Source organism: Pinus tabuliformis, chromosome 3_2, assembly GCF_031772625.1.
Source record: "Pinus tabuliformis cultivar Carrire ecotype Pingquan chromosome 3_2, CPIR1, whole genome shotgun sequence".
Lineage (NCBI taxonomy): Eukaryota > Viridiplantae > Streptophyta > Pinopsida > Pinales > Pinaceae > Pinus > Pinus tabuliformis.
Window position 1 is genome coordinate 726,726,554 of NC_142302.1, and position 25,889 is coordinate 726,752,442.

Below are 25,889 nucleotides of genomic sequence, written 5' to 3' on the forward strand. Positions count from 1 at the left end.
AGGTGAACTGTCATGAAGAGCAGCTGAACTATCATGAATGAATCCAGCACTCCGAAACTGAATGGGTTTGGCATAGTCTGGAATATGAAAGGACAAGTCCTTGTCATATCCAAGACCAGTTCTGTGCTTGTTGTGGACAAGCTGTTCCCAAGGTCTGATGATGGGCTTGGGAAGTGCAGACTGAATTTCTGGATCTGCATGTACAATTGCTGCTTCATTGGGCACTGGATCTTAATGAACTTCAGCAATATTGTTTTGCTGTTTATGGGAGTCTGTTTCATTGTTCTGAACAGAAACAAGTTCAGAATGATGACTCCACTGCTGTAATTATTCCTGCTGCAGTTGTGATTCAAGCTGCAAAAACTCAATATTCTCCTGTGCATTTTGTAGACATATTTTAATATTGAATAAAGAGGTTTTGTTGATCTTAACCATCTCATCAACAGTGGAATGTATCAGAGTATTTAACAACTCTAATGCATTATCAAGTCTGGTCATTTTCTTCATTATCTTATAAGTTAAAGAAACAGATCACAACTATCAACCAGTGAAGAAGAAGCAACAATCATTCACAATTCAATGTCACTGCAATATCCTTTATAAATGTCAGCAAAGGATCAGAGTGCAACATAAAATATTACAATCAGCTCATCAAACTCTTTATGAAGCAGTTGAATCAAGGAAACAATGCGCTATAGTGAGTTTTAAGTACAATGCCACAATTGGGGCAACAACAACTACAAACTTGCTTGGATCCTTCAAGTACTCCACTTTCAAATCAGCATCAGCAAAAAATTCCCAGAATCCAGGTTCTTTAAAACGGACTAGTAATATGCATCTCAATTTTTATTTTTTTTACCCAAATCAAAAACCTCAATAGCTGGCAATTTCACAAGTGTACCATTTGCATGTGGAAGCTTATCTTTCATGTGGTTCAAAATCATTCACCATTGATTTCATACTTTCATTAAAAGTCATCATATATGGAATTATCTCAATTCCAATATCTACTCATCAGCAGGCAAATTCATAACTTCTCAAACCCACTGACTCAAATCATTCAAATGCTCATCAACCCAATAAACATCATTCATATATGACCAAAATTCAATGAAACAATGTGCCCATTATTTTAATCAATGAAAGGCTTGGACTTGTCCTTACTCAATGCGCCCTTGATCTTTTAGCAGTGGTACAAATGATCCCCAATGAATCTCAGCCTCCTAAAATGATGAAGAATTCGGTCTTCCAGGCATCCGGAACTCCTACATAATATATGCCCTTGGATTCAAATAAGGAAATGCTTTCGGCCTGCAAGAATGAATGGCTCTTTCCCTATCAAGAATGAATGGTTCTCGCCCTATTAAGATCTGATGTCAAATAATATACCTCTGCTCCTATTGTAAAACGCTACCACAATTATAAACAGAGTCTTCAAAAAATATTTAACACAGAGGCATCATACTGTCAGCAAAAATGTTTAACGCAGAGGCAAGTCGTCCCGAGAGGCAAGTCCTGAACCAACGGCTTTACATATATAAAAAGAACAGGTTCAAGCTCAAAACCAAAACGTTTTGATGGACATACTTCAGATAGCGCTCTTGTTACATCAAATCGATAGCCCAGCCAACGGCTTTACATATATAAAAAGCACATTCAAAATTAAAACAACGCATTCAATATATATCATGCTACCAATATATATCACCGTATATATATCACTTCAAAACAGTTCAAATTCGATATCTAGTGCCTTCATTCGAATGAAATGCTGGTAAGTTCAATTCTCTTTTACTTGAAGCGAAACCAACCCCTCAAGGGAAACACTCAGATTGTGGAGCACATATCTCTGGTCATGTTCCTCCTGTAGCTAGAAAAGCGTTCTTAGCATGGACATTTTCCACACGAGATATTCAGGAACTCATTTGCCACCCTTACAAACACTTCAATGCCTTGCTCTTTCAGGGGCGCAAATTTGATCAGTTTGGAAAGTACCAGCAAATTTGAACACAATGCGCATAGATAAGAAATTACCAGCAAATTTCACAAAGGAAATATTTTATGCAATGGAAAAGCACTTTGGTCAGAATCGAACTATTCATCCTGGAGACATGGTTATTGATACATCAGCGTCCAATTATGGAGCATTTGAACACAATGCTGCTTCAGAAAATACCCCACTGCATAAGGATATGAAGTTGGAGATGCCGTTAGATGTTATGCTTCGCCTCTTGAGTTCGTCTTTCAGCTCTGTAACCTTCCACTGCTCCAGAGGGCGATTCCTAAAACCCCTTCAAGGCAAACAATCCAGGTAACAATCCGAGTTCGAATCCGAACAAGTGCTCAACAGAATATTCACCTCGGATAAGCAAAGCAATATCATCCAAACCCTCAAATAAGGACTCAGAATGGACTCACTGCCACAATTAATGTGCTAAGGTCAATTCACTGGCTCAGAGAAGGCTTTAAAATGAACTGGCTTAAATATTGGCTACTGCCATTGTTAATTCCTCCGAGGTAGTTTAATGTCTTAGAGATAGACTGCTGCCTCAGTTAAGGCCTCAGAGATGGTCCACTGCCTCCACTTTGATGAGTTTAGCCTGACGTCCTCAGTAAACAACCCTCACGAGCCTCAGGAACATCTTGCTGCAACAGAAAGGGCCTATACACATAGTCACCATGATTTACACAGCAATCGACACGTTCTATGTGACGGACGAGCAGATTGCCAATTCCCCCTCGCGGAAAGATGGAATCGACGAACAGACGGAGATGACTCTCCGTTTATTCGGTTGCGAATTGATTCAAGAAAGCGGAATTCTGCTTAGATCGCCACAAGCAGTTATGGCAACAGGCCAGGTTCTTTTTCATCGATTCTATTTCAAAAAATCATTTGCACGCTTTAACGTCAAGCGGGTTGCGGCAAGTTGTGTTTGGCTTGCGGCGAAGCTTGAAGAAAGCCCTCGGAGGATTCCGCAGGTTTTGAATGTGTTTCATCGAATGGAATGCAGGCGAGAGAATTTGCCTCTTGAACCTTTAGAACCTCATTCCAAAAAATATGCAGAGATGAAGATGGACTTGAACCGAACAGAACGCCACCTTTTGAAAGAGATGGGATTCAAGAAAAATATCAAATAGCGCAGGCGTTCAAACCAGGCAGTGCGCAGTCTCAGGACAGAGGCGCTCAGGACAGAGGGAGTCAAGTTTAATGGCTTATTCAAGCACATTCAGTATTGCAGGCGAGCTACAAGAATCCGTTCATGTGGGCACATAAATCAATGCACAGGTATAACGGCCTCAGCGTTAGGTAGTGCCACCTTAACCAGAGAGGGCGAGGAAGAAATTATGGCATGGTCTGACTGCTCAGAGAGCGACAGAGGCAGAGGCAGAGTAGCGCTCTGGACAGAGGCGTTAATTATGGACAGAGCCCAATTTGCAGAGAATATGAAACAGTTTTGAAGTCTGAGCGTATTTAACTGAACAGGGCACAAGAATTATAAATAGAATATGTCAGGGCAGCGCAGGTGTGGCAGACAGACATCTCAGAACCGCTTGGACAGTGCTGGCAGTGTTAGGAGCAGCTAAAATTTAGCTGAAGTAATATTCATGAGAAAATATTCCTGAGATGCAGAATTGATGGCAGAAATGACTGCACAGAAAGGCCATAAGACAAATGGCTCACATTAATTATGCAAGGCAGGAATACGCCTGCTCTGATACCATGTTAAACACACATGGACAGCACAAGAGATATGAAAGATAAATCATGCAGTACATTTTTTTATTAACAAGAGATTTACATTTATAGTACATTATGTGACTCTTGGGTTTCAGATCCCAAGGTCTCTTGGACTTCTTTGTCCATTCGACTTCCACACTAACCCACTTAGGATTAGGTGTCCAACAGGAAAGATCTCTCTGAGGACTACGACGGAAAGGATGATTTTAGACAAAAAATCACTGACGGTAGATTTCCAAAAAAACATCGTTTAGGGCCTCAAAATGGCTCCGAAAGTTTAGGACCCGAAAAACTGCTAAAAATAGTAAACTGTGCTACAATTAACAAAACTAAAAAACTAAAAGAAGCAATGGTGGGAGTCCAAGTGGAATTTGCGGGTGGCCACCAATATCCACCTGGATCATTCCTCCCCCCTTAGGAAGAAATGGTCCCCATTGCGTTGAGTTCCTCCATGAGATGAGGAAACTTCTACTGAACTTGGTCACTGGTGAGCCACTTGCCCTAGTGAAGGAGTTGACCTACTTTGACAACTCGATACAGTTGCATATTCTGCTGGCAAGTGTGCTTGATCTGTGTGTCCATGATCTGATTAGTTGCAACTTGTTCCATGCAATTTGGATTTAACTCTATGGGCGTGAGCTATTCTACAATGTTGGATGTGTCTAGTAATGGTGGAAAGTATGGCCGAAGGCAGTCCACATTGAAAACTGGGTGCAGGCCAAGGAATGGGGGAATTATGAGCTCAAATGCATTGTCTCCCACAACCTTGGTAATGGTGTAAGGACCATATTGGAGTGGTCTGAGTTTCTGATGGGCTTTGATAAGGCGTTCCTTTTGAAAATGCAGCCAAACTTTGTCGCCCACTTGAAACTTGTGTGGCACCTGATGTTGATCATGTCGCTACTTGTACTTGGCATTTGATTTCTCTAGAATGTCATGGACCTATTGGCGAATATGTTGGATGTGCTCAATGAATTTGTTTGCCTTATCTGTTTCGGACTAGACATGAGCCGAATCTGCGTGAGTAGCTGCAAATGGCATGGCCACATTAATGGGACATAGTGGTTGGAATCCCAGGCCCACCTGAAAAGGGTTGTGGCTAGTCGGGCTATGGAGAGCTCGGTTGTAGCTGTGCTGAAAATAGGGGAGGCTCTCGTCCCATGTGCGTGGATTCTTTGAGTTGTACATGCACAGAATGTGTACGATCATCCTGTTGACAACCTCTGTCTGGCCATTAGTTTAAGGATGGAAGGCTGTGGACTTAGTGAGTTTGGTGTCCAACATCTACCAGAGACTGGACCAAAATGTACTGAGGAACCCGCTGTCCTGATCTGAGATGATATATTATGGGATCCCAAAGTGTACCCACACTTGTTCAAAGAAGATTTTAGCAGTGGCTTCGGCTGTGATATTCTTCTTGTAGGCTGCCATAATGGCCATCTTCGAGAACTTGTCGATGACCACAAAAACACAATCATTTCCATGCTTAGTTGAAGGAAGGCTTGACATGTAATCCATGGAGATGGATTCCCAAGGTCGACTAGGGGTAGGCAGTGGGGTATAGTGGCCTTGCTTCTTGATGGTTAGTTTGGCAATGGTGCAAGCAATGCATGATTTGATGTACTTCCCGACATCCTGTCGAAGATTCGGCGAATAGAAATAATTCTATAGTATTGCCACCATTTTCTCGACCCCGAAATGCCTAATCACCCAACTGTAGTGTGCTTCCCAAATCATCTTGGCACGCTCTCTTGAAGGAACACAAAGGTGACCCAGGTGGGATAATAGGGCATCTTGGAGGTGAAAATCTAGAACATGTTGACCCTCCAAGAGTGTCTGGTATGTGTGGCCAAATTCTGGCTCGCTTTTGTAGAGAAGTGGCCAATCAGAAGTCTCGTTCCCACAAGAGTTGAGCACGGTGGTTAACGCCATGATCGGTGGTCGACTAAGGCAATCTGCAACATTATTGGTGCTGCCCTTCTTATACTTGATATTCAAATGGAACTGTTGTAGGTATGTGGACCACTTCTGATGGTGATCATTCTAAAATTTCCCCCGGGTCTGTATGAATTGCAGGGGTCGGTGGTTTGTGTGGATGGCCGTTTCCTTCCCGAAAATGTAATGCTTCCATTGTCGGCAAGCCTGCGCAATGGAATAAATCTCTTTGTCATAAGTGGGATACTTCTGGACTATGTTTGAAAGTGTCTCACTGTGATATGCCACTGGATGATTGTGTTGAGTAAGGACTGCCCCAATAGCATAGTCAGAGGCATCTGTCTCGACCTCAAATGGTTGTTGCAAGTTTGGTAATGCAAGAACTAGTGCCAAGAAGAGGCGATATTTCAACTCTGTTAATGCCTTCTGTTGAGATTTAGACCAAAAGAATTTTTCTTTTGCTCCTCCCTTGGTGACTTAACTTAAGGGCCAAGTGATATGAGAAAATCCCAACACGAACCTGTGGTAGAAGTTGGCAAGACCTAGACAGTTGCAGAGCTTTGTTAGAGTGGTTGGAGATGGCCAATCTCGAATGACTTGGATCTTGGCTAGATGCACATGCACCCCCTGTTCATCAATAATGTATCCCAGATACTGAACCTAGGTCATGCCAAAAGTGCATTTCTCCAAATTGGCACATAGCTTGTGTTTCCGCAGTGTTTGGAGAACTTGTCAGATGTGGTGGAGGTTCTCTTCCCAACGTTGGTTGAAGATCAGGATGTCATCCAAGTATACCACTACAAATGAGTTGGTGAATGGCCGCAAGATGTCATCCATTAGCCTCATGAAGGTTGCAAGAGCATTCGTCAATCCGAAAGGCATAACTAACCATTCAAAAAGGCCCTCCTTAGCTTTGAAGGCAGTCTTCCACACATCGGAGGGTTTGATTGGTACCTGGTGATATCCTGACTTCAAATCGATCTTGCTGAAATATATTTCCCCGTTCAGTTGGTCTAGGAGGTCATCAATCCGTGGGATCAGGTACCTATTACAGACAGTGATCTTGTTCAACACCCAATAGTCAATACAGAGTCTCCAAGTCCCATCCTTCTTCTGTACCAACACGATTGGGCTCCCACAGGGCGATGAAATCAGACGGATGTGACCTTTCTACAGCAGCTCCTGAATTTGCCTCTTGATTTCATCGTTCTCTAGAACAGAGCGCCAATAGATTGGTCCATTGGGCAGCGGCGCACCTGGGGTCAAATCGATGGAGTGCTTGGCCTAACAGTGCAGGGGAACCCCTGTGGGGGAGGTGAAGATCTCCTTGTACTCCTCCACGACCTTGACCATCTATAGTTGTCATGCAGAGGGGCCCTGTCTAGAGGTTGTGGCCACCATATTCTTCTTTCCTTGAGGGTGTATCATTAGGAAAACAAATTTCCTGGTTTTGGAAATGAGCTTACTGCATTGTTTTGCAGTAACCAAAGAGATGGCCGTAGGCGGTGCTACCTCCGATATCCTGTACACCTTATTTCCCAAAGTAACAATAATAGCACAGGGCCTTGATTCATACACGTCATGTTGCTTCCACAAGTATGGTTGTCCTAATAAAACATCATAAACTTCAAGGGGAGAAATGTCACACAATACCTCATCTGTGAAGGGCTTGATGTTATATGGAAGGCGACAATGTTGGCTCATGCAAAGATCTCGTCCTTGGTGAAGCCACCCGATGGTGTACGGTTGTGGATGCGTTGTGGTCGGTAAGCCCAGCTGCTTCACAACCTCTTCTAAAAAGAGGTTCTTTTGGCTCCTGCCATCGACAATGAATTGTAGTGGGGAGCCCTTTACCCACATCTGGGAGTGGAAGAGACGCTTCTCCTCCTCTGGATCTTCGGGTTCCTCCTTCTAGATCTTCGTGGTGGAAATGGTGGCATTGGGCTCCGCATTGATAATCTGCTTCCCTTTGTTATTCCCCTTGTCGGGTTTTGACTCAGAGTCAGAACATGCATTTGATTCTGAAAACTTTATCTCAGACACCAGTGACTACCTGGCCTGACACTCACTTGTGTTGTGAGTGGAGCTCTTATGGAACTGACACCACTTTCCCGTGTCATTTTTCGGCTTCATGGCGTTGTTATTTGCTTGCAACTTTGGTGGGTTGTCTTGGGCCACCCCACCTTGGCTTTGTCCTTTGTTCTGCGGTTTGGGGTCACCTTTCCCTTGCTTTAGATTCTTAGATCCAAAGTATCGCTTCTTCTGTTTAAACTTTTGCTCGACCTTGACGGCATATCGATATGTCGTGCCAAGCGAGGAGATGTTCAGGAATTCTATTTCTTCCTGGATGTACTTATGCAGGCAGCCACATTATTTGAGTACCAAATGCTGCTTTGAATCCTTGATACCCAACTTTGTGCCAAGGGCATGGAAAATATTGGTAAACTCCGGCACATCTTGGTCCCTTCCCTACTACGGCATGGTCCACTTTATGTATTTATCCTCATAGCTTTCGACAAGGTAGTACTGCTCCTTGATGGCATCTCGAAATGAATTCCAAGTGGGTAAGGCTGAAAATAGTGAGCCTGTACTTTCATCCTTCTGCTCGCAGTAGGTTTCCGACTAGTCCTTGACGTGGGGGGTTGCTTTGAGAAGAGAAAATAATCTTTTCGTGACTAGAAAAATCATGAACAGAAAAACAACCCTCTAGCAGATTTAACCATTTATTCGCGGCATCTGCGTCTATCTGACCCTCGAATATGGGGATTTCAAAATTAACATGTACCTTAAATGGTGTGGCGTTTCTAGAGTAACTGTTGGAAGCCGATGCGTTGCCTCTGGGTAGGCGCTGAAGGATCTAGGAAAAGCTATCCATCATCGTGTTTCTTTGTCACTTGAGGACTTCTTCGAGAAAGATTTTGCTAGGATCTCCTGCACCCTCATCTTTCTTTTCATATACCATGGGAGGCCATCGAGATTTGCGAGGCTGGTTTTGCAAAAGTTCGACCAGTTCAAGCCCTAACTCCTTATATCCCGACCTTTTTGGGGACATGCAAAGAAAAACAGAGAAAATGAGTAGACCGTTTTGATACCATTGATCCGGATTTAAACAGGAACGCAACAAATTACAGAGATAACCATAAACACAGAGATGTAGCGGAAATAATACTTCATTTCATTAATGTAAAAATACTGAAATATGCTTACAAACAGAAATGGAAATAAACTAGCTAGGGCGATGTTAGCTTATCTCTAAGAAGAGATGTGGTGGCTACATGCCTCTGAAGTGCCTTACAATGAGGCTGAAGGGCCTTTTTATTATTGAACAATAAGAGCAAACCCTAAACAACCAAAACCCTAACCTGAGGAGATGTAACACCAAGAGTTTATGGGCCCTATCAGGGTGAGTTGGACAGCGAACTTCGTGAGGTTGTGACTTGGTCATATTATCTCCATTTGATGCACATGAGAACCTGTTGGAAATATCTCTCCAAGGACTACGATGGAAAAGATGATTTTAAACAAAAAATCGTTGATGATGGATTTCCAAAAAAACATCGTTTAGGGCCTCAAAACGGCTCTGGAAGTTTAGGACCCGAAAAACTACTAAAAATAGTAAATTGTGCTACAATTAAAGAAACTGAAAAACTGAAAGAAGCAATGGTGGGAGTCCAAGTGGAATTGGTGGGTGGCCACCAATATCCACCTGGATCAGAGTGTCAGCATTAATTAGTGCGCAGTAGAGGAATAAAGCCCAAGAACTCAGATGAGAAAAGTGGGGGGAATCAACATAGTTTCCAATGAGCTAAGGAAAAAAATATGTTTCAGTGCACTATTGTGTAAGGTTGAGAGAGAGCTTGTGCTGTGAGAAAGGCCAAGAGTGCCTATGCATAGGTAAGAGACCCAGAGAGATGCGCTGTGTAAGAAAGGCCAAAGTTGCCTGCATTGCTATGAGAAAGGTCGAAGTTGCCTGTGTGTTGTGTGTAAGGTGAAAGTTTGTTGTGCTCTATGAGAAAGGATGAAGTTGTCTTTGTGATGTGTGAGAAATGTCGTAGTTGCTTGTGCTATTTGAGAAAGGTTATAATTTCCTGTGCTATATGAGAAAGGCCAAAACAACCTGTGCAAAGAGAGAAGACTAAGAGTTGGGTGTGCGTTGTGGAGAGAAAAAGGCCAAGAGCTAACTATATGCTGATGGATAGTAGAGGAGAGAGAGTTTCATGGACTATGATGAGTGATTTTTGTTGAGAAGATCAGTGTGCTGCTATAGAGTGAGAAGAGTGAGCAAAAAACAAAGTTGAGATAAGGTAGAGTAGATGCCAATTACAGAGAATTCAACTCTTATTTTAGTGTGGGTTGGTGCTCGTATATAAGAATTTGGTGCTTCTATCTCTAGTAGGTGCTTTAGAAGGCCTCGAGGTTGGTGCCTCCTACAATTTGGTGCTCACATAAATCCCAGGAGCTGAAAATTGGTGTGTACAACAAATCCGTGAAGTTTGTGCTTCACATGGTGCTTCTGGTAAGATGGACAAGTATCTACAAAAGAGGGAGCTAGTGCTAGCAAACAAACAAAGGGAGTTCGTGCTTCTTGCGAGTGGGTGCTCACAAAACAGATTAATGTAATAGAGTAGGTGCTCTTATTTACATCAATAACAACAAGAAGCTTTGGTGGTTTTTTCCCGAAAGGGTTTCCACATAAAACCTTGTGTCTCATGTGTATGATGCTCATGGTGTGTGCTTGATTGTTGATTTCATATTGCTGCTCATTATATGAATGGTTTCCAAGTTTGAATCAAAAAAGTAAATTGACATAAAAAGTTAAAATTAGCCTTAATACTGATTCACCCCCCCTCTGAGTATTATCATTTGTTTCCAACATATTTGGTACAATTTCTAACCCAAAGTAATACTAAAAGAACGAGTTCTAGATGCATATATATCATAACACTTCCATAGGTATGGCTCACCTAATAAAACATCACAGACTTCCAAAGGGAAAACATCGCACAATACCTCATCTGCAAAGGGCTTGATGCTATAAGGCAGGTGACACTATTGGCTAACACAGAGATCTCACCCTTGGTGGAGCCACTCGATGGTGTATGGTTGTGGGTGTGGTGTTGTTGGCAGCTTCAATATCTTAATGACCTCGACTGAGATCAGGTTCTTCTGGATCTTGCTGTCAACAATGAACTGCATCGGTGAACCCTTTACCCACATCTATGAGTAGAAGAGGTGCTCCCCCTCCTCTGGGTCCTCAGATTATACCTTTTGATGATTGGTGGTGGCTACCATTGTATTGGGTTTGAAATTAATGACCTATGTTTCCTTATTATTTCTCTTGTTGGGTTTAGGCTTAGAGTCAAAGAATGCATCCATATTTGATTCTTTTATCTTTTCCACTAGCACCTTCTTCACACAACATTCATTCATGTTATGAGTATGAGTTTTATGGAACTCACACCACTTGCTAGTGTCCTTCTTTTCCTTTCCATTATTATTGGCTTGATGATTCGAGGAGTTGTCCTGGGGGGTCGTGGATTGACTCTTCCCTTTGATTTATGGCTCGAGGGTTCATTTTCTCTACTTTGGGTTCATGGATCCAAAGTCTCGCTTCTTCTGCTTGAATTTCTACTCAATCTTGCCAACATATTGGTATGTTGTACGAAGTGAGGAGATGTCCAAGAAATCCATTTCCTCCTAAATGTATTTGTGCAAGCAACTGTGGTACTTGAGCACCAAATGTTTCTCAAAATATTTGATACCCAACTTTGTGCACAAGGTATGGAAAAGATTTGTTAGCTCATGCACATCTTGATCCCTTTGTTGCCGCAACATAGTCCACTATATGTACTTTTCCTCCTAGCTCTGCACAAGGTAATATTGTTCCTTGATGGCGTCTCAGAAATAATTCCAAGTTGGTGCGGATGAAAATAGTGAGGGTTGTCTCTCATATCTCTATTCACAGTAGGTCCAGTCCTTGACATAGGGGGAAGCTTTGATGAGAGAAAAAGTAATCTTTTCCCAATTGGAAAAATCATGAAATGAAAAATATCCTTCCAACAAATTAAACTATCTATCTATGGCGTCTACATCTATCGAGCCTTCAAATATTGAAATGTCAAAGTTTACTTGTACCTTGAAGGGAGTGGTGCCTCCAGAGTCACTTTCAGATGAAGATGTGTCGTCTGTGGGCATCTGCCGAAGGATCTAGGAAAGGTTATCCATCATTACGTTCCTCTGTTGCTGGAGGGATTCTTTGAGAAATATTTTGGAAGGATCTAATACTACCTCATCTTTATTTCCTTCTACCATGGGAGGTTGTTGGCGTTTGTGGGGCTGGTCTTGCAAAGGTTCAATTGGTTCGAGCCCTAACTCCTTATACCTTGACCTCACTGGGGACATGCAAAGAAAAATAGAAAAAGACCAGACCACTATGATACCAATGATATGGAATTATACAAGAATGAAACAGAATATACACATAAAAATAAACGTAGAGATGCAGTAGAAATAAATCTTCATTCCATTAATATCAAAGAACTAAAAGACGCTTACAAACAGAATGGAAATAAACTAGCTTGGGTGATGGAAGCTTATTTCTGAGAAGAGATGTGGCAACTAGATGCCTCTGAACTATGTTATGATGATTCTCAAGGGCATTTTTATTATTGAACAATAAAGGGAAACCTTAAACCACCAAAATGCTAACCCTAGGAGACATAACGCTAGGAGTTTATGGAACTCATTGGGGTTAGTTGGACATCCAACTTCCCACGGTCATAACTTGGTCATATGATCTTCATTTGGCACATACGATACCTCGTTAGAAATATATCTCCCATTACTACAAGATTTGTGGCATGGGCTTGTTGTGGGCCTAAAATGGATGTCGTTTAGTGGGTAAAAATAGCTTCGGAAGTTCATGAATAAAAAATTACTAAAAATAGTAAATGCTACTATAATCAACGAAAGTAATGAAATCGACTAGAGGTCTTGGTGGAATAGGTGGGTGGCCACCAATATCCACCTAAATCAAGGAAGTGGGCCATATATTGTTGCGGTTATTTTTTCTATGTTTGAATACTAATGATTATTTGGTTTATTACAAAGTTATATTTTATTGTAGGGAAATTAGTCTTAGATATGGTGGACATGTAATACCATAAGAAAGTATGATGTCCATTGTAATGATAGAAAATGTGCTAAGAAATGGGGAACCTCATGATGAAAAATAGAGGTCCCTTTATAAAATAGATTAGGGCATAAAATTTGTATGGTGGAAGTTGAAAATATTTTTGATTAAAATTTTCATGATAATATCTCATGGTAATTACAAGTACTTGATATAGATGAGATGAAAAAATTGTTTAGAAAGGAGAATTGATGGCTACTGAGTTGGAAATTGTGGAAGAGTGGATACTATTAAGACATGAGAACCTATTGATGGCAAAAAATGGCCATGTTCAACATTTAGAAAATCACCTAGTCAAGGCCCTAATTAGACCCTTTTCGTTTTGGGATGGTGATTTTGACTAGCATGTGGGCCTAGTTTCCACTGACTGAATTCCTCCAAAATTGGATACTTTCTAATATGATCTCCTAAATATGAATGAAATATAAGTTAATGTGCAGAAAACATGAATAAATGTCTATCACTAATCCAAGACAAATTATCTTAATCTATCTCAATTATGATAGGGAACAGTCCCAATGTTAACCAAGACAAAAGTAACTGGACTGGAATTGAATCTAAGATGAAAGTAAACTAATAAATCAAAAAAGAAATTCATATTATTTAAAGTATTTGAGCACACGAGCATATGTGGTTGTCTAATAAATAGTTATAGAGCCTCACATGCACATACTTAAATTTAAATAACAATGATTGAAATCATGATGTAATTGTACTATCACATCATAGAAATAGTTCATTCGATGCAACAAGAATTGGAGCAAAAATAAATATGTAATTGAACTGGTAAAAAATTATCAGTCAACACACACATGTTCACTTGAGTTCATCATTCATTTTTTATCTCCATCTGACCAACTATGACAAGATCACTTGATATCAATTTTAAATAAGCATAATTTTCATAAAATTAACAATGCTAAACTAAATAATAAACAATTATCTTAAATGGAAGATAAATTAGAATTGAATGGTATCTTTATTCATAGGAAAGTATAAGCAGAAGTACTCATATTGATTACAAATAGATATTTCAAGGCTTTACACCAGTCTTCTAACTCTTACAATAGTGCACAATATTGGAATATGGCTCCAAGCGTTAGGGTATAATAAATTTCAAGGATAAACTATGACAACATAGGTTTTCTACTTGCCTAATATCATCCCTCTAATACAGTCCTACAAGTTCCAAATCTCGTCCAAGAATTCCCTCAACAACAATGCAAATTATCCTCTATTATTTAGAAGTTGGAACCCTTTTCTCTTGTACATACATCTATTATATAATCATACAATTTAATTCAAAAAAGAGGGATGTATCAAGATAATTCATGAAGATTTTCTTTTTATCTTTTCCAAGAGCTCAGACATCCAATTTTATCTTAGATATTTCAACTCACTAATATTGAGATCCTAGCTAGTGATGTCCTTCAAAACCTTCGAAAAAATATCAACAAAGTTATCATTAAACTCATATTAAAACTCAAAACAAAACCTATATCTAAAAAATTTGAAACAAATCCTTCTAAGAATAAACTAATTCAATTGAAAATAAATCCTAAATCTGAGTCCAAACTATTTTCTTTTGTGTCATTATTAACCAATAGATAATATTTTAATGTGATAAAATCAAGAACTCTATGCCTTGTTTCAAGTTTTTAAGAAGTGGAAGCAATATTTGATGGGAAAGGAAACCATTAGCCACATTTTTCACTAATCACTGCAGTATTTGCAAGGCTAGAGTAAGTTTAAAAAATCCATATGTTATAGGTCGATAGAAATTTTTACAGTAGTTTCATCTAGGCATCAAATATAATAAGGACAATAGTAATGAGTTGGTATACATTATTTCAAGGCCACCCACATCTAATATTATAGGTTTGGGAACTCTTATGCACATGTAACCTTTTACTCCTGCTATGTATAACGAGGTATACATGGAAGATCAATACTTTAAATAGGTGCTTCAATGGCTTCAAAAGAAATTAAAATAAATAAATAATAAAATAAATAAATAAATGTGTATAACAAGGTTATAGCAAGGATAAAAATAATCTCCAGAATGGGTTGCTCTACAACTTAGACAATCTTTTCATTCTTAAATGTGAAATATTATAGCTTATTAGGGAGGCTTTCACCTCTAAGGTTACAAGTCATTCTAGTGCTCGGAAGACATTTCCAACTTACAGAGGTATGTATTTTAGTCCATAATGTAAGAATATGTCAATTTGAATGTTAGAAGTTTGTTACTTTTTTGTACTAGGAAGTCTAGCAATAGAAACCAATATTTATATGATCTCTTATCTATACTTACTCAATCTTGGGATAAAATCTCCATCTATTTTATGGGTGATTTTTTGAAAACTTGGAAGGGACATGACTATCTGTTCGTGGTAATTGGAAATTTTAGCAATATACATCATATTATGCCTTATAAAAAGGACCATCAAAGGACAAAAAACCAACCAACATGTTCTTTGAATAGTTCTAGGTGTGTTTTGTGATGCTAAGGAGCATAATTTTAGATAGGGGTACTATTTTATTAGTTCCTTTTGGGCTACACTTTGGGAGAAAATGGAAACCAACTTAAAGAAATTTACAACTTTCTATCATCCACATATAGATGGGTAGAAAAAACTAGTCAACAAGACATTGCTTTAGCTTTTGAGGGTTTACAATAAGAAGCTTCCGAAGACATAGGATAAAAATATGATCTATATTAAACACTCTTATAATAAACATGGCCACACTTTACTTGTAAGTCATGTTTTGAAACTTTCTTTGTATACATTCTTCCTTCATCCTTGGGCATTGTATATGGACAACAAGGAGGAATAAGGAAAGACCTCACAAGAGAAGCATTAAAAGCAAAAAAAATTGCTGAAAATATTAGGTATATCCATATGCAAGTATAAGATACATAAGAAGTCATAGGAAAATTAGAAGGCTTGACATGATTAACACATAAATAGGAAAACATTCATAGTGGGAGACAAAGTTTGGTTGCATCTAAACAAAAAAAGGTTATAGGGTCTTGGTAATAAGATCAAGGTTTTGTAGTAATGTCCTTCTGAAGTATTAAATAAGGTGGAAGATAATGTGTATAGACTCAATCTACCCCTATATATGGATTAAGAAATTAAGAAGTACGTCTTACCTACCATAGAGAACTTAGCACCAAAAGCTCAAGTAGAGTTGGTCGAGGATATGATTTTGCAAAAGAGTTTCAAAACTACTAGATAGAGGAAACATTGCCTCTCAAAAATAAGGTTTAAAGGACAACTTCTAGGCAAGGAAAAATGGTACTCGAAGGAGAAGGCATAGGAATAGTCCTTCAATAAAAAAATTTGGGGAGAAAAATCATCAATAAATGGAGGGGTGTGATTTGGAATGGATATTTATATAATTTATCATCTATATTGTTATTTTTTTCACTATAAAAATTGTCAGAATTGGTTTGCCTGGTCCATTTTATTGGCAAGTCCGAATTTGGTGATTTGGGCTCCAAAACCTTCTATAAAATTTTGAGGAACTGAGTGACATTTTTTGGGGTCAAAACATAAGAATCATAGCCCACATCCCGTTCATGTTGTTATACACCTTGAAAATTTTCAAATGGTTCAGAAATCACCTTAATTGGAGCTTTTATGCAGAAGTCATATCTCTTACAAGTTGACCAAAATTGTTGAGAAACATTGTACCGAGGGGATGCCATGTCCATCCCATTACTTGCATAAGTGGGGCTAGCCACATGTGGAATTTAAAGAATATTATAAAGGCTCCAAAACCATAATATTAATTGAAGGTTGAGGCATGCAACACCCCTTACCCTATCCCTAGATGACTATTAAGCTATCATAATATTCGGGTACTATGAAGAGAGAGGGTTCCAATGTTTTAACATTGTACTTGTGCCATAATGGAGAAAATAATATAGGATTTGGATTTGAAAGAATGATAGAAGAAGTAGAAGATTTTGTAGCAACCACTCAAGTCACACTGCCAAAGACGACTTCATAACAAGTGCTCCTTTCTTTGTACTTAGATTTTATAACTGAAAAAAAGAGAGAAGACAATGGACCCCACATTCTAGTAAATTTTCTCATACATTATATTTCCCAACTTACATTTTGTGTTAATTTGTGTGGATGGTGCCTTCATTTTTTTGTTCTTTCCTTTGCATATTTCAATTATTTCATAAATCCAAACACTAAGCTAGTGATAATAAATATGAGATTCATGAAAATATATTTTATAGTAAAACAATTTAAAATATTACAAAATTTATTTAAATGAACTATTTTAGTGGAATATCACAATAGTTCCTAAAATATTGAAAAAATTAGAAAAGTAAAATAAAATATTAATAAGAATGAGAAACGAGAGAAAGGGAAAAAATACAATATAAAAAACAATGGATTTTATTTTTATTTTTTCAAAATAAAGATAAAAGAAAAAATTAATACTAGACATAAAAGCAAAGCAAGGATCTTATGGATTAAAGGAGGCAAAAAAAACGTTAGAAGATTTCTAACAAACTGAAGGTGGGATGGGTTTAGAGTGCAAGTTAAGGTTTAATGGGGACTTACAAATTTAGGATTGGTTGATTTTCAAGTTAAGGTGTAATGGGGCTTATAAATTTAAGATTGGTTGACTTCCAAGTTAAGGTCTAATTGGGGCTTACAAATTTAAGATTCGTAGATTTTTAAGTTATAGAGTTTGTTAAAATGGTTGAGATATTTATTTTTGTAATTTAATATCAATAATATTGGATTTATTTAAGAATTTTTCTTTTATTAAAATAAAAAATATAGGTTAACGAAGTGTCATTCCATTGTAAGGTTTCAAAATAAATTTCCCATTATTGAATATGTTATTATCATTAATATTATGAAAAAATAAATTTCCCATTATTAATATTTTATTATCATTAATATTATGAAAATATGTTGAAGATGATAAAAAAATGGAGCACTGTAACCTAACCCTTACCAGCCGCCGCCACCCCTGACTGTTCACCCTGCAACTGCCGTCGCTCCCCTGCTGGTCGATAGCAATGGATATGGAGGGCGGAGGGGAGAGCTCTGCTCCCCCTCCAAAACACTCTGAGAATTCTGACAGTACCCAGTCCTCTCAGCCTCTGCGCCCTTCTGACGCTGGCCCTGATGCAGGACAAGGTGAAAAGCGGAAAGCTGAGGCAAGGATTCATACGGCCCCGACAGAAGACGATGAAGCTGACAAAGAGAACCATGAAAAAGCCAAGGCGACCCAGCCTAAAGCAACCTCAGCCACTTGCATCCCAAAGGCTGCTGAACCCATCAAGGTGGACCTGCCCAGCCACCGAATCAATGGTGAAATCCAGTACATGCAAGATCATGCTCTCATAGGAAAATTTTTAGGCTTCTGGCCCACGGAAAAAGCATTACAAGGCTGGATAGCCTCAAAGTGGAAGCCCAAAGGACAAATAACTCTGCAACTAGGACCAAAGGGCTTCTTTACAGCCATATTTCACTGTGTGGAGGACAGAGTGAGGATATTCGAAGGAGGGTCGTACTTCTTCAACTCTTCAGGCCTCTATCTCACTGAATGGAAGCCCAGATTCAACCCCGACAAGGAAGACTTCAGTTGGGCACCCGTCTGGATCAGGATGTACTCCCTCCTTGCAGAATACTGGAAAGAAGAAACACTGGCGGACATAGGCAACAAACTGGGCACCTTCATCCGAGTTGCAGCAGAGACAAAAACTCGCAAGTACACCTCATATGCTAGGATCTGCGTCCAGATGCATCTGACCAAAGCACTCGCGGATACGGTAAAGCTCTATCACGATGATTATGAATGGTCTCAACATTTAGATTATGAACATATTCCCTTCCACTGCCGTAAGTGTCACGAGCATGGCCATCTATTCCGTGACTGTCCTTTAAATTCCCAGTCCAAAGCAGCTGCTGCTGTCTCTGAAATAGACTCTGAAGGTTTCATCAAAGTCCCCAACCGCCGCAGGCATACCAAAAAGAGCCAGCCAGTTATTGAAAACTCTCTCAAAGAGAACCTTCAGAACAAATTCTCTGTTCTCGCAACGCATGAAAAAAATGAACATCCCAGCTCTGAATCCCCCCACAAACCCTCTGCGCCATCTTCCTCCCTCCCTCACTCTAATCCCCCGCAGTCCTCTGACCCTGAGCCATTGAAACCCACTCCCAGCCCTTCTTTGGAGAAGGGTAAATCCATATCAAGATTCAGTCCCCTCTCGTTGTCTAATGAGCAACCCTCAGTGGATAATGAGCAGCAGGACGCAGATATGGAAACAGACGCTACTCTGGCTCTCAGGCTTCAGCAAGAAGCGGATGAGGAAGTTCCAGGTGAAACTACTGTTATGGAAGAAGATCAAGCGGAAGTCACCATCGATGGACTAGATATCTTTACACTTGAGGCAGCATGCAAACAAAAAGAATAAAACTCCATTCAACCTTGGCAAATCGACAAGTTGGAAGGAGTCCTAGCCAAGGCGCAGCATAATAAAAGCCTGGGCATCCAGGGAGGCAGTCTATGGGATGGAAAAAAGTTACTCAAGGATCTCAAGAAAAGAGGACGAAAGACAGACCTCCAGCGCACCATAGCAATAAGAGAAATACTTATGGAATCAGGGCGATTCCCTAAGTTGACAAAGTTCTACAAGCCCAAATCACAGTTTACATGAAGTTAATATCCTGGAATGTGAGAGGACTCAACAGTCCCTCAAAACACAGAATGATCAAACATTTGATTCAGCAAGAAAAACCAACCATAGTTTTTCTGCAAGAAACCAAAAGCAACACTGATGCTATTGAACGAATCCGTGGCAAAGTTTGGGCAGGAAGCAGGGCTATCTCTGTTGATGCCTCTGGAGCCTCAGGTGGGTTAGCTATCCTATGGAACCCTCAGATCATCACACTATATGACTTCCACGCCACACTCCATCTCATTCAAGCCTCATTCCACATAGTTGGCACGGACATACATGGTCATCTCACAAATGTTTATTTTCCCCAATCAGTTCAGCAAAAAATAGAACTTCTGGAAACGCTTGCTCTTCTCAATGAAAACAGACAATTTCCGCTATGGATCGGGGGCGGCGACTTCAACATAATAACTTCCATGGCAGAGAAACAGGGAGGCCGAGTTGGGCTCGACAGTGATAGTGAAAGCCTCAAAGATTTCATCCGAAACAATCACCTTATGGACATCCCTACCTCTAATGGAATCTTCACATGGACAAACAAACGAAGAGGCATTCAACACATAGCCTCCCGCCTTGACAGATTCTTTCTCTCTGACAATGCAATCCATCTAGGAGGGGATTTCAATGCTTCCATCCTTCCTCATGGCGGATTCGACCACTGGCCAATTTTGCTACAATGGTCCAGACCAGGCAATCAATGCAACAGACCCTTCAGATTTGAAGCGTTCTGGCTCACAAATGCCACTTTCAGAAAAGTAGTCAGTGATGCTTGGGCAGCCTACATTCCTCCGCAGGGTGCCAAAATGTATCAATTCCAACAAAAGCTAAAAAATCTGAAGTATGTCCTCAAAGTCTGGAATCGCACAAGTTTTGGCAGCATTTAAGAGAAGCGTTCTCAATTAGAGCAGCAAATGAGTAAACTCCAACAAACTCTCATTCACCAAGGCAGAACAGAAGAACAAGCACAACAGGAACAGGAACTTTGGAACCAAATCGAACAACGCAGGAAGCAAGAAGAAATACTCTGGCGGCAAAAATCCCGAATCAACTGGCTCAAAGAAGGAGAGAAGAACACAAAATTCTTTCACAAGACCACTATCCAAAGGCGAATGCATAATAATATAGCGTTCATCAACAACCATCAAGGCGAAAGAATTGAAGAGCATGAGGCCATGGAAAAGGAATTCACAGGGTATTTTAAGGAAATCTTAACGGAGCCCATTGAGAACAGGGAAGCAGCAATCCGGGCCATCACGCAGCACATTCCAAGCATCATAACTGAGGATCACAACAACAGACTACTCCAGCCCACGACCCTGCAAGAAATTGAAGAAGCCATGGCTCAACTCAAGGACGGAAAAGCGCCTGGTCCCGATGGCTTCACGGCCAATTTTTTCCACGAATTTTGGGACCTCATCAAGAATGAAGTTTGGAATCTGGTTGAAGAATCCCGAAGTATGCATTGGATCCTCCCGTCCCTCAATACCACCTTTCTAGCTCTGGTTCCCAAAGGTGAAGAACCCAATAGGCCGGAAAACTTCAGACCTATCGCGCTCTGCAATGTCATATACAAGCTAATCTCAAAAGTTATTGCAAACAGGCTCAAACCTCTCCTACCCCTGCTCATATCTCCGGAACAGACAGGATATGTGGAAGGTCGGCAGATTATGGATGGGATCATACTATCAAATGAGGTTATACACTCTTTAAAGATCCTCAAGAAATCAAGTATGATCCTAAAACTTGACCTCTCCAAAGCTTTTGATAAGCTTAGTTGGAATTTTATTCAAAAAATGCTTCTAGCCTTTGGATTTAATGCCACATGGACCAGGTGGATCATGAATCTCATCACCTCCCCTAGTTTTTCAGTTCTTTTGAATGGATCTCCCTCTTCGCCCTTTAGGCCATCCCGTGGCATAAGACAAGGGGATCCTCTCTCTCCTTTTATCTTTGTTTTAATGGCTGAAGGTCTCAGCAGACTACTAAAAGCAGCTATAGCCTCTCACAAGCTTAAAGGTATTTCAATACATGGTCTTAATCCACTGTCCCATCAACAATTCGTGGACGACACCATGTTATTTGGCCATCCATCCTCAAAAGAAGCCTCCATGTTTAAATCGCTCCTCTCTCTCTACTCCGATGCTTCGGGTACCTCCATCAATGCCTCCAAGTCACAGCTTTTCTTTTTCAATACCCCCCTTTCCACACAAAGGAATATTGCCAGAATCTTAGGATTCACCATCTCCCATCTACCTTCTAAATATCTTGGAGCGCCCCTCTCAGCCTCGGCAATAAAAAACGCTTCATGGCAATCCCTCCTTGACAAGCTGGAGTCAAAACTCTCTTCGTGGACCTTCCGTGCTCTCAACATGGCAGGTAGATTGGTCTTGATCAAGTCTGTCCTTCAAGCTATGCCGTTGTACCTCTTCTCCACTCTGGCAGCTCCAAAATGGGTCCTCAAAGCCATTCGCAACTTACAGCGCAACTTTCTCTGGGGCTCCACGGGCAGAAATCGAAAATGGGCCCTTGTGAACTGGAAAGATGTGTATAAACTCAAAACAGAGGGCGGATTAGGGCTTCGAGATCCACTTCAAAGTAACAACACTATGGGCGCCCGTTTGTGGTGGAACTGGCTCTCCAAGCCTCATTCACCTTGGGCTCGCTTATGGCAAGCAAAGTATGCTATGGGAAGTCAGTGGCAAGATCTAATCAGAATCAACTCCAGCGCCCAAGGCTCTCCAATCTGGAATGCTGCTAAGATACACAGTCGATTCATACAGGAACACAGTTTTTGGGAAATACACTCTGGCACGTCAGCTAAGTTCTGGGAGGATTCGTGGCAGCAGCTCCCCAAGCTAGCAAATCTATTCCAGATGCCACTCTGGCAATCGTATATGCAGCAAGAAAACCTCATTCACGTGCACCAATTCTGGCATCAAACGCAGCACCAATACTATCAAACATGGAGACCCGCAAACAGCTGGCAAAGGGACTGGGAAGGCGAAACATACTCAGACTTGGATCAGGAACTCACACAACGCAGAATACGCTACTCCAACCAGCAGGACAAGCTCAGATGGGGTCACAAGCACAAAGGCACATTCACCACCAAAGAAGCACATCAGCTGCGCTACTCAAACAACCAAGAGAATCAAGACCAAATCTGGGCACGAGTCTGGCTTCCAGGGCTTTGGCCCAAAATTTCAACCTTCCTATGGTTGCTCAGTAAAAGGCGTATACTTACTTGGGATAACTTGATAAAACGAGGATTCATTGGGCCCTCTAGATGCCCAAACTGCAATCTTCACACTGAGACAATCAGCCATCTAATGGAGTCCTGTCCACTTGCAAAGCAGCTCTGGGAGAGGGTGGAGTCCTGCAACAAAAGAGCAGCACCAAGAGGCGAGGATGTAACGGACAATATTAGGAAATGGGACAAGAACCCGTTCCGAAGCCAACTCCTCAATACCTTATGGGATCTCATTCCAGGTTTTTTGTACTGGCTTCTATGGAAAGAGCGTAACTCTCGCATCTTCAACAATACCTCCCGGACAATAGATGCTCTGTGGCTTATCTATAAAAGAAATATCCAGGAGACCTTAGCCATAAGAACCTGGTATGACACTGATATGCCAGAAGCGCAACAGGAAAGGGACATATTTAAAGAATGGAACCTTGACCTTTCAGCCTTTGCAAAGGTCCTCACACGTCCCCCTAGCAGCCCCACCTCCCCGTCCTCATGGTCCCCACCAGCTCTTAACTCTTTCAAGCTCAACTTTGACGGAGCAGCAAAGGGTAATCCTGGTCCGGCAGGTTATGGAGGAATCATCAGAAGTCATACAGGCGCACCCATGCACATCTATTATGGCTCTCTCGGCAAAGATACTAATAATGTTGCGGAAATGGAAGGACTTTGGCAAGGGATCTGTGTTGCAGAGCAACTTCACTTCTTTCCACTGGAGGTGGAAGGCGATTCTCTGATCCTTATCAATGCTGCCAAGAAAATCCAAGCAGGAACAGCTGCGGACAAAGTAGCAACCAGCTGGAGACTTTTGAGCAGGTTGGAATCCTTGGAAGCAAAGCTTACAAATCCACATAGCCTCACCTTTCAGCATGTGCGAAGAACAGCAAATCAGGTCGCCGATAGACTGGCTAACCAAGGAGTTTCTCACTCATCAACCTACTTCTCAGGATCCTTGGACACAGTTGAAGATGAACACCTCAAAAAAGACTGCATCACTTTGGTGCAAAAGGATTTTTCCCCCCCGGATGCGGGTGGCTGTTAGTTTTACAGGGCTCATGGCTTGTCAGCAGGGCAGGTGTCCGCCCGGACAAGCCACGTATACCCAGAGGACATGCCTTAAACATTCCGGCATGCAGCATTTAAGGAGGGCAGTTATGGTTCGCTGCAGAGACGTCCCCTCGGCATTCACTGCGTGCATTGAGAAACGATACATGGCGCTTCATAGCCGGAAGTTCGCGGACATTCTCCCGCATTTCTCGTCTGCTCCTGTTCTGGTCTTGAGGGAAGTGGCGGAGGCTCATTGCTTCGGCTCTCATTCAGGCTCTGAGAGCGACTGTGATGTTTCTGAGGCCATAGACTGGGGCAATTGGAGAGCTTACGGGCAGTCTGGTCGTGCACCTGGGAGATTGGCGGTGCTGCAAACATTCCATCCGCAGTCTGGCTGGGGAATTGGGCGTCTGGTTCAGAGGGACAATCTGTGTGTGCACATTCGCCATCCGCTCACTTTCAGTATGCAGCATGAACGTCTACGGGGCACAAGTAGGCGAGGCAGTTACAGTGGAAGAGCCCCTTCTCCCTCTTCCTCAATTGAAGAATCTTCTGAACGCAGAAGACCGAGAGGAAGGCCACCGTGCAGAGGAAGAGTAGCGGAACCTCCGGAGAGAATGGAATGCGGGCACACTGAGCACCCAATGGTAAGATATCGCCTTCCATGTACTTTGTCCAATTCCACCTTCTTCGTTACTGTTTCAGTGGAGCATTGCAGCAATCCGTGGGGTGATGATGAAGCTCCTCGAGCCAACCCTACGCGTATTCCTGGGGTTGTTCCCACTGTGGACTTGGAATTTCCGGCCATTGATATGCTGAGGCCTGTTCATGATCCTGGAGCCGGCCCGAGTGAGCCTGTACAGCGCAATGCCGGTAAGGCTATTCTCCAGCCTCTCTGTGGCAAGATGGAGGATGAGCCGCAGACTACAGAAGAAGATTAGTTCGCGCTCCAGGTTTCACTGCATGAATTTTCTCTCTGTCCGCCCCTCGTGACCACATATGTATCTGCACTTTGTCATTTTGTACTTCTGTCCATCTCTGTTATGGTGTCGATTATCTGTTACTTCTGTTATGGTGTCGGTGTCCTCCATGTGTTTCTGTTGCTTCAGTCCATGTGTCGGTTACATAAGAGTCACTCTGGTTTCCAGCTTTTGTAATCCTGGTATGAATACTCTCGAGTTTACTATCTGTCCCAGGACAAGTTTTACAGGGCCTTGGCCTTGTTGTAATACTGTTGATGTAATTTTGCTCTTGCTGTAATATAATTTAGCTCAGTCTTATTTAGAAAAAAAAAAATATTATGAAAATATGTTACATTGAATGTTGTCATGATGAACAATTCATCTATTTAAGATTTTTTCTTTTATTATATGTGCTTGTTCTTATAATAAATTTTCATTAACTTGTTTGTTAGTTTTTATTTGACTAAAAAATTTACAATTTATTCAAAGTTTAACATTATGAAATTAAATTTATTATTTTTAAATAAAATTTATTTCTATTTATCTCAAATATGATTGGTTGAAATGTCTCCCCTTTTATTGTGTAATGATGGCAAGAATTGACTTTTTTGTACTCTATTATTAATTACTATGTACAATAAATATAAATAATTTGAAAAAAAATAACGTTATATATTAATTAATTAATATGTACCATAAACACAAATGGTTTGTAATTAAATTCAAAAATTTCATTTTATCATTGGTGTAAAATATTGAATAGACAATTTTTATGGGTTTTATTTTTTAATTTACAAAAAAAATTTAAAAAATATAAATTTGAAAAAAATATTTAAAAATAACACATGTACAATTTGTGCAACTCTCATTATATCAATCTATACTCTAATGACATAACATGTGTACTATATGAGCATTATATAAAAAATTGTCATCATTCAATATTAAATAAATGATTCTTAACTTTTTATCATTCTCTTCAATGTCAATTGTAATATATATAGATATATATATATATATATATATATATAGCCTTTACCTATCAAAAA

The 25,889-nt window shown here is 40.6% G+C and overlaps 1 protein-coding gene across 1 annotated transcript; it reads left to right on the plus strand.

Moving 5' to 3' along the window:
- Positions 1-2,675: 2,675 nt before the first annotated feature.
- Positions 2,676-3,138, plus strand: LOC149182674 (cyclin-L1-1-like). The gene has a single exon (XM_089418610.1). The coding sequence runs from the start codon at positions 2,680-2,682 to the stop codon at positions 3,136-3,138; it is 459 nt and encodes a 152-aa protein (XP_089274736.1). The 5' UTR covers positions 2,676-2,679.
- The last annotated feature ends 22,751 nt before the right edge of the window (positions 3,139-25,889 follow it).